The sequence below is a fragment of the Symphodus melops genome (genome assembly GCF_947650265.1).
Source record: "Symphodus melops genome assembly, chromosome: 8".
Classification (NCBI taxonomy): Eukaryota; Metazoa; Chordata; class Actinopteri; order Labriformes; family Labridae; genus Symphodus; species Symphodus melops.
This window is the reverse complement of record NC_136698.1, coordinates 11,354,026-11,364,129: the sequence shown is the minus strand read 5'-3', so window position 1 is coordinate 11,364,129 and position 10,104 is coordinate 11,354,026. Positions and strand designations below refer to the sequence as shown.

Genomic DNA, 10,104 nt, shown 5'->3' with positions numbered 1-10,104 from the left:
GTATGAGCAATGGGATTTTTTCAGGTGGAGAACAACAGTCTGCACAGATACAAATCCCCAAATCCCACCTCCTTGGTGCAGCAGAACCTCCATGTGCTCACTCTTAGATCCTTAGACCCCCCCCCCCTCCCCCCATCAGTGTCATTTAAATGTATAAAAGGACATTTTGGGTGTAGAGGAAGTGACACATCACTACTTTTTTAGGGCAAATATGGAAGGAATGTTTCTGAGGTGTCAAATGTATTGTATTCACAGTGTATAAATAAAGGTTTTTCCTGTACCTTTCAACTCCCTTAGAGATTCTCAGAAGTGTCTCAGCATTTGGACATCAAAAGACAGCCAGTATGGTGTTAAAAAGGCCTCTGGGGCTTTTTTTCTGCCCTGTCATTAAAGGACCCATGTGATGTTCTAACGGCTTGTGCGTGTGGTGACGTCCTCCTGTGTGGCCTGGCTTCCCTAAGGCCAGTACCAATGAAAGGACCTTCAGTACCTTAATGCAATAACCTCCACAGCCTATTCCCCGCATGAAAGCAGGATACAAATCCAGTCAAGACTATTAAATGGAACACAAATTCACAACAACAAATACCCATAAGATGACGCTAAAGGAAGCCCCTGTAGCATGTCTATCCTTTTTCCACTTCAGATGTGACCTTCTTTTTGCAGTGCAAGTCTGTCCTTTAAGAATCTTAAGTAAATTCCCACTCATGTTTAAAGAGAAACAAGGCCTATGTTTTCAAATCTGAACATAAACGTCAACAATTTGTAATCATTTTCTTTTTTTATTGATAATTCTATGAGGTTCACATAACAAACCACATTTTTTCTTTAAAAAATAACATATTTATACTTAAACATCTTACTTTACATCTTCACACATAAAGTTGTGTTTCCTTTTGCACAGCAAAGATATGACATTTATGTTTCAGACAACATAACAACAAACATAATACGTGATGACTACAACAGTGCAAAATGAAAATAAAATAGGCAGGCTAAAAAGCACCCTTACAGAAAAATTAAGGATGAATGTTTAGACCCACTGAATCATTCAGGAAAAAAAAACGTGCTTTAAAACTCAATATTTTGGGGGAATTTGTTGAAGCACTTATGCAAATTTTCAAGAGGAAAAAAACATTAGGTAAACAAGCTCGAGGCTTCAACAAATCCTCTTAAGTAAAAGAGATGGAATTAGTGCCGTGCGTCCTAAGGCGCACTGGGATTTTAGTCGGTTCAACCTCTCAACTGTATGCAGTGGCCACTTCGTTTTTTCTGTTTACACATTCTTCAAATATCATTCAGTAGCCTTGTGTTGCCTCACTCAATGTTTTCTGGGTCCTTTACATTAGCAGTGGAGGCACAGCTTATGGTTAACTCTCTCCAAAATAAAGTTGACGCAGGAAATTATACTTTTAAAGAGACACATTCCCCGAGCATAACAATACGTCAGATGCGCAAAGAAATGCCTGAAAGAATTCAGGCAACTTCCTGCACCTTTACCTCCTGGAGCCCGTTGGTGAGTGGAGGGGGCTCTGGGTTGCTCTCTATAGAGGATTCACTCCCTGTGCTCTCTCCAGAAAGAAGTCTGGTGACTCTGAGGTCAGCTTTCAGTGTCTGCACATCGTTTCCAATGCTCATTTCACCTAAGTCATTGATAATTTGACACAACTCCTGTTTACCGTTTGTGACACAATCATCGACAGTGTCAAGAATGTCATCACACTCAAAGTGCATCGCTTTCTCCTCCTCCTCCTCCCCTACCAAGTCCTCGGTGATTGAACCCAGCTTGGGTGCGCTCCGGCTGCGCTCCACCGGGGGTTTGTAGTAACATTGTCCGTTCAGCAGCTTCCGTAGGGGGACCAATGGGATGGGCTGTTCCCCAATGAGCTGCTGCTGTTGGTGTCGTGCATCGTCCCTTCGTTTAAGTCTTTTGAACTCAGCCAGCGCCGTGGCTGAGGTCTGGTACAGCAGGAGCGCCATGGCCTTTGCCTTCTCCGGCTTTGACACCAGCACTGCGTGGCAGCGCAGCATCACAGCCTTGTGTTTCATCTCGTGCCTGTAAATCCAGGCGAAAATCTTGGGCAGCCTCGGGTCCGCGACACAATATGTTATCCGGTGCAGCAGGTACAAGTGTCCTGGCCTCCTGGCCTTATCATCAACATGCACCATCCGGATGCCCTGCGAGCTGATGGTCAGTCTCATCTTGGTGCCGTTCTTACCCATCTCGCTTTTGCCCCAGATCTTGCTTACCGCCACGTCTGTGCAGCCGTCCCCTTTGGACTGTATTGTGGTGGCATTCCCGAGGTAGAGCACAGTGTATGTCGGGTCCTCGCTTGTGATTTTCACCTTTTTCCTCTTTGACTTGAACATGCTGCCCACCCTGTTCAGTGCGCTCTCAGGGCAGGACTTGGCGAAGGAGGTGAGCGCAGAGTAGTTGAGACTCACCGCATAGCCCTTCTGCTTGGACTGCTTGTCTTCCTCAATTAGGTCGAACTTATTCTTCTTCCAAGGCAGCATTTTATTTTCCAGTCAACAGCAACAAAGTCTAATGAGAGAGAAAGAAAATAAAACCTTATATTAGGCTACCACTAAATCCTAGAAGTGTCAAAAGTCCTTTCAAGTCATGTATGAGCTACTCTGTGAGAACGGAACGCAAAAACACCGTACTTCATCTGTCCATCTTTTAAAGTGCGCTGGTCCATTGTGATGACCCCCGTCCAATTTCCGTTTGGGACAGTGTCTGCTGTATAGACGCGAGCTTCACCGTTTATATCCAGGAAGAAACCATTTGAGTGTGAATGTAGGGGGGACTGAACCAAATGATAAATGCCTGTGCCCAATGGATTATCTCTATTATTGCACGTCGTTCATTCATGGCCTATTCGTTGCTTACATTTCCTGTTGTTTTAAAAATTAAAAAACTCTATATGCAGTTAATGTTAATAATTTTAAAATGAAAAAAGATGGGTAATCGTTTACACGATTGTAGAACAAGAAAATAAGACTTTGAAGCAGACCAATTTTTTTTTTACAATGAAGAAATAAATAAACAACTGAGGTCGTAATAAATAATTCCAAATATATTTTGTGGTAATTAGTTTGATGTGGGAAAAAATAGGCCTATTTAATTAGTCATCTTCAACAAGACAAAAACAATTTGTTTCTCTCATATTTTAAGTTAAATATACGATTGTTTCGCAGTGTAACCTGTATAACCTGTGGAAATGTGGAATTTGATAGGAAACCAACATAGTTGCCACCCAAATTGTACAAACAAAGTGTTATTTAAAATCACTCAATTGACTCAAGACATATTAAACATGATACTGGTTCAAAGTAAGCCTCAAAATGTAAATTTCTCCGTTGTGAGATGATTAAAGGAATATCTTTAAATAGTTAGTTTACGATATCCGTCTGTCAATGAGAATTTATTTGAAAGTAAGGTAAACTGAGCCTTCTTGATTGGCTGTCGTATGCTGCCGTCTTGTGGTTCACATCAGCCCATTGTTGTCTTTCTGATAAAATACGTGATACATTAATTATATATTTGTATACGTATTTTTACCTTGTGATTTTAACATTTACATTTTAATTACAATTTAACCCAAAAATTACATCCATGTGGACTGTTGATAACAAATGTATGATAAGATTGTCTGACGCGTGGAACTCCCGTACTGTTGCCGTATTTTCTTTAGGACACCTTTGAACGTAGGACAAAAGCTGGACTGTACCATCGTAGATATTTACATCTATGTGTACCATCACGTCAACTTAAATCGTAACGTTAAATCGGCTTTAACATAGACACTGATAATGATTGATTAATCATAAATGTTGTATGTCTGTTGTCGGAATTTACATTGATTAAATACAGATCAAGTCTACTCCTCCGTCTATGATTTACAATTGGTTTCTCCCGCTTCCGCTACTTACGTCAACAACGTACTGCCCAGGAGTGCAGCACATGTAGGGCAGTTTTCTTTGGTAGATATTTCTCTTTTAGCTGTGTGTCTCGACATTAGTGGGGTTATAACATCTGAATCAGGATGGGTAAGAAGAAGTCAGGCGGAGGAGTCGGGCTGGGCAGAGCGCTGATAAAAGAGAGACTTCAGGCAGGTCGAGGAAACAAGAGAGGAGACTCGTGGGTGAGACAACTTGCTCGATTAAAAACGTCCAAACTAACAATAAAGTGTCACTGTTCATAATGTGTTTTCAGGCTAAATGTTGGCCATGTTTGTAGGCCTACTGTCAATTAACAGCTGTGGTGTAAAGAAGGCAGCTGACATGAAGAGTCTCTGTCTTGAATCATAACTTTTCTGCTAAAAATATTTTTTTTTTTACACCAATCACAACAAGCAATACACACATAGGCTACATGTTATTTGTTCATATTTATTTAATATAAAGCATTGTGGGCGACTATCTTGGTTTCTTTGTAAAAAATAACCTTGTTTGTTGTTTAGTTGTATTCCTCGGGTTGCACCAGAGGGTTTTTACAAACAGTCCCGTCAAAATGACCTTTCTGAGAGTTATAATTGAAGTATTTTTCCCCTTTGTTTCACATGCACAGATCCACACCAGTGAGCTGAACGATGGCTATGACTGGGGACGGCTGAACCTTCAGTCAGTGACAGAACAGACGTCAATGGACGACTTTCTTGCCACTGCAGAATTGGCAGGAACAGAGTTTGTTGCGGGTAATTAAAATCTCACGTCACTCTTGTAGTTCTTTGGCTGAATGATACATTTGCACATTGGCCACTTTGTTGCAAAGCAAGCCTAAGTAGACTAATAGCTCCATTCAGTCACCGTTTTGTGTGTGTGTGTGTGAAACAATCATCCCTCAACCTGAAATCTGAATGTTTGTTGTACATTTTTGTATTTTTAATGACACTGACATCTGTAACTTAGATATCAAACTAATTTCTGTTCAGTTCAAAGTGGTCTCTGCCTTCAGTGCTTAACAAAATATGTACGCATTTTTCATGTGGTCTGATTGAAGTTTAGTTATAGACAGCAAGTATGAGGACAATTTCTGGAATGAATGCTACTCGTTGTACACAGTGTAACATAACGTAGGATAAACAATCCTAAACTCTGGAAATTCACTTGTTGCAAAAAAAAAGAAAAGACAAGTAAATATGGTTCTCGACTGGGGGAAAAAAATGCCGTAACTAAGCTCAGTCATCGTTACACCTTTGTACGTTCATATTTATTCAATAAGGTCAGAATATTGGAGTCCAAGTCTGAATTCACATTTTGGAACCACAAGGTGTAGAGAGAGACAGCAGGAGCTCCGCATACACACACACTTGGACATGCACACACACGGTGCAGCTCGCCCCCGCCATCTCGCCCCTGTTACACCTCTGTTACTACAGCCAAACACAGTATAGTATGGGGATCACTTCTTCCCCCCATGTAAAGGTGAGACATAACAGGGGGGGAAATATAGTACCTTGAAGATGCAGTCTGAAAATTGATAAATTAACCGCAATATGTACACCTTTTCAGGTATATATATCGATAGATACTTCTTGTAGATACCCATTTCTCTCGATTCCTCTGTCGATCGTTACGTCTTGCTTTGTTTTTTTTTTTTTTTAGAAAAACTCAACATCAAGTTTGTACCAGCTGAAGCCAGAGCTGGTTTATTAACAGAAGAAGAGAAAAGCAGACTGAAAAAACTGCATGAAGAAAACAAGCATTTCCTCAGAATTCCTCGCCGGTAAAAAAGAAAAGAAAAAGATTTTGCTCATTTTATAAAGAAACGATATAAAGTGTTTTGAAATAATTGGTTTAAATGTGTGATCTCTCTCTCTCTTTCTCTCTACTAAATTTAAGCCCCCACTGGGATCAAAGCACCAGCCCAGAGGCGCTTCAGCAAGCAGAGAAAGAAAGCTTCTTGGAGTGGAGACGAGTGCTTGCAGAGTGAGTAGTTGTTTGGAAAGTTGTGTACAAATTCAAGAACAGCGTTTGTCACGTGGTCTATGTGACATCTAAATAGAAAAGTCAGCATCACCAGTCTAACTGTGAGTATTATCTCTAAAGGCTGGAGGAGGAACAGAAGTTGATTCTCACCCCATTTGAGAGGAACCTGGAGTTCTGGAGACAACTATGGAGAGTCATCGAGAGGAGGTAAAAAACAAACAAACAAAAAAATGCTGCAAAATGTGCGTCTAATAATAAAGAATGTTTTCACAGAACTGAAGCAAAAACTGTTTTTGTGTTTCCTTGAAGCGATGTCGTCGTTCAAATTGTTGACGCAAGAAATCCATTATTGTTTCGATGTCCTGATCTGGTAAGTTAATAAGGCAGATTTGCTGTAGTTTGAAATGAAACATGCCTGTTTTTTTCCTCATTATTTACTATCTCTGCACACTCAATGTTGTCAATTCTTTTTGTAATGTAGAGATTTTCTCTTGTTTGAATGTGTTCGTCTTTCTCCTTGAGTTCTCGTTGTTGTTCATTTTATAACCAGAAAAAAGCATTTCATAAAAAACAAGCTGAACATTTCAGGTCACCTTTTTTATGTGTACGTTTTCTTTTGTGTGTTGCCAGGAGTTGTATGTGAAGGAGGTGTCAGAGCATAAGGTGAACATGCTGTTGGTGAACAAGGCTGACCTCCTGACCAGAGAGCAAAGGCGAGCATGGGCCAGATACTTCCAGAAAGAGGGGATAAGGGCTGTTTTCTGGTCTGCATTGGCTGAGGGCGACAGACTGGACGCAGAGGAAAAGGTGAGGGTGAGGAGGTTTGAGCGGCTGTACCCACAACAAGGCATAACTTCTTCTACGTTTTTTCATTATTATTGTTTATTTTATTTAAAAGGTACAGTGCATATTAATGAACATATAAATGTAAATATGCCAGAATTAGCCAACGCCTACTTTCCATCTGCAGTCCCTGGCAGGTCAGAAGAAATAACACATTACATTACAATAACAACAATACAATAAGAAGTACAAAAAAAGATTTACAACACGATAGAAGAACTGGACGACTGACACACCAATGACAGTAGCAAAGAACACTGAGAAGACACATAAAAGCTTCAATTTAAAAGGAGTGCTGACACTTCTGGTTTCTTTTCAGCCACTTCTTCAGATTGACTTTAATGGTGCTAAACGTGGTACAGTCTCTTATTGGAGCTGGAATCTCATTCCAGACCTTGTACCTTTAACACCTTTAACTGTGATGATCCAGATTCTCTCCCTATGAGGAGGGGGATTTTATATGCTTGTCATTTCAGATATTTTTGATTAAGAAGAAACACTTGTGATTGTGAATTGTCTTCACCTTACTGCCTTCCAAACGTAGTAACAACAACATCTCTGCTCACAGGGCATGGAAGTGGAGGTTGAAGAACGTGAAGACAGTGACCCAGAAGATGAAGGACAGCCAGACAATGAAGACATCGCGACTGAAAAAGGAGCACACGGAGAGGCTGAGGCGAAGAAGAATGATGACAGTAGTACAGAAGAAGAGCAGCGGGAAAGGATAACTGTAGATGAGGATGCATGGCACACCTGCTCAGAAGACGAGGGCGAAGAGGAGGAAGGGGGCGCTGGCTCATCCAGCGAGTCTTCCTTCCGTAACTCGAGCCGGCTGCTGCACATGGACGAGCTGCTGGACATGTTCAAGGCTGTTCACAACGGGCCGAGGTGTAAAGACGGACAACTGACTGTGGGACTGGTGGGTAAAAAGTTGGCCCTCCCACAAGCACTGTTAATCACTTTTAAAGATTATTCATCTCAGTAACTTATTTTTTACACGTATATAAATGTGAACAGGTGGGGTATCCTAACGTTGGAAAGAGTTCCAGCATCAACACTATTCTAAGGAACAAGAAGGTGTCTGTTTCAGCCACTCCTGGCCACACTAAGCACTTCCAGGTACAAATGACTCTTTAAAGATCTTACTATGAACACAACAACAACAAAAAAGCCTAAGATGTGACTGATGGTGTTTTTTTTTCTTGACATGTCTCACAGACTTTGTATGTGGATCAAAGCCTGTGTCTGTGTGACTGCCCGGGTCTGGTCATGCCCTCTTTTGTTTCAACCAAAGCTGAGATGATCTGTTCTGGGATCCTGTCCATTGACCAGATGAGAGACCACGTTCCTGCAGTCTCCCTCATATCCTTTACGCGTTTTCGTTGGAACAAGGTCTGCAGCTGTTACTTTTAGTGCGGCTGCGAAGGCTGTGGCCAGAGGCTTTACGTTTTGAGTTATGCTGGCTGGCACACCTGAGGATTTTTATTCCATCTGCAACACACTGTAGGTCCTTAACAGATTTCTCACATATGTCAGTTGATCCCTCGGCATGTGTTGGAAGGCACCTACGGCATCAACATCATCCGACCACGAGAGGATGAAGACCCTGACAGACGCCCCACCTCTGAGGAGATGCTGATGGCTTATGGATGTAAGTCTGTCAGCCTTAAGAGTGATCCGACCACCTCATTTGTCATGTTTAAGAGTAAAGCACCAATTTAAATGTGACTCACCTTTCGTTTGTCTTGAATGAATATTCATGTTCTCTTTGTGTGTGTGTGTTTTTAAAGCATCGTGTGTACAATCTGTTTAAAGCATCGTGTGTACAATCTGTTTAAAGCGTATCACTGTGTTTTCTCCCCGTGTCAGACATGAGAGGATTTATGACGACACATGGCCAGCCTGATCAGTCCAGATCTGCCCGTTACATTCTGAAGGATTATGTCAGTGTAAGTGCCATGCCAGAATCAGATTGTATAATAACATCCACTCGTGCATTACTTGTTGTTTTGACATATGTTTTCTTGGAAGAGGTGATGGTTGTATAGTGGGCAAAGCAATCTCCTACATGACAAAATATTGAGGCAGACTATGTCTTGGTGGGCATAAAGCAGCATCTACATTGTCTGCTATATATTTAACAAGACAGCAGTGACCTCTATATAATGTGACTTCATATTTGACTAGCTTTTGAAATTGTTACATATCATATCCTGAACTTATGATTTACAGAATTTTCATTCCTACAATTTCTTTTGTTGCTACACCATAGGTTCTAGAAGTGATATTGAAACATGCTGAATATAAAATCCTTTTCCCCACTATGTTGACTCCTTACAGGGAAAGCTTCTCTACTGCCATCCTCCTCCTCACATTAAAGCTGAAGACTTCCAGCCACAGCACAGCAAGTTCCTGAACACAGACGTGGACAACTGTGACCTCTCTGCAACAACAAATAAACACAAAATCAAGAGAATTGAAAATGTGGTTGACAAGAACTTCTTCCATCAGGTACTTCAACCGAGTCCCTTTCACTTTTTGTTCGAAACATGCAGTTAAAACTGGTAAGAAAAAGAGTAAAGGTCTGTCTGCTGCAGAAAAGTGATTTATTGTAAAGTAAAATGTTTAACAGCTGATGGATCTCTGTCCTCAGGAGAATGTGCGTGCGCTGTCCAAGGGGGTCCAGTCTGTCATGGGCTACAAACCAGGTAGTGGACCTGTCGGCCCAGCAAAAGATGGATTAGAGATTGCGGCAGGAAAACCCTGGAAAAAGCACGGCAACAGGAACAAGAAGGAGAAAGTACGTCGTCTTAACAGGCATCTGGACGCCTGACGAAAATCTTTACTTAAAAACTTTATTGAAAGAACATTTCAACTGGAATGGGAAAAAAAAAAAATGCATACGTGTGATTCCGAAGGATTATTGCTGAGCAGTAGCTGTAGATAGATTCATGCCTCATTTGTATGGAAAGGTCTGGCTGTATTATGTTTTAGAAATGAGGTGCATAATATCTAATGTACTGCTGCCCTGGTTTGAAATAATTCTGGTGAAAAGTAAACCTGATATCACCGCCGTGTTCAGAAAGAGACTCAACATCCAGAGGCTGTGACCTTTTTTTTTTTTTTTTAAGATGAATTGAACAGGAGTTTTTCAATCTGTATTTTCATGATGTTTCCAAAACACAGTTGTGTAGTCTTTATTTAGCAGGTGCATAAGCCTATGTGGGTTGTTGCTTGAATCAGTATATGGTTCTGATTAATGTAAAGATCTATTATGAAATAAATTGGAAGTTTTTGTATTAGTCTGTCATTTTGTTTGTTTATTTC

General features: G+C 40.9%; 2 protein-coding genes across 2 annotated transcripts; one reads left to right on the top strand and one right to left on the bottom strand.

Annotated features, from left to right (window-relative positions):
• Positions 1–768: 768 nt before the first annotated feature.
• fam43a (family with sequence similarity 43 member A) lies at positions 769–2,730 on the bottom strand. Its single transcript, XM_079349508.1, has 2 exons — positions 2,668–2,730; positions 769–2,545 (listed from the first exon to the last, which is right to left on the bottom strand). The coding sequence occupies exon 2, from the start codon at positions 2,515–2,517 to the stop codon at positions 1,477–1,479; it is 1,041 nt and encodes a 346-aa protein (XP_079205634.1). The 5' UTR covers positions 2,518–2,545; positions 2,668–2,730; the 3' UTR covers positions 769–1,476.
• Positions 2,731–3,714: 984 nt separating this feature from the next.
• lsg1 (large 60S subunit nuclear export GTPase 1) lies at positions 3,715–10,072 on the top strand. The gene is made up of 14 exons (XM_079350302.1): positions 3,715–4,148; positions 4,574–4,700; positions 5,611–5,731; positions 5,848–5,934; positions 6,055–6,141; positions 6,244–6,304; positions 6,565–6,741; positions 7,346–7,696; positions 7,795–7,896; positions 7,996–8,130; positions 8,296–8,428; positions 8,647–8,726; positions 9,118–9,288; positions 9,431–10,072. Exons 1-14 carry the CDS (start codon positions 4,050–4,052, stop codon positions 9,608–9,610), a joined length of 1,911 nt encoding a protein of 636 aa, XP_079206428.1. The 5' UTR covers positions 3,715–4,049; the 3' UTR covers positions 9,611–10,072.
• The last annotated feature ends 32 nt before the right edge of the window (positions 10,073–10,104 follow it).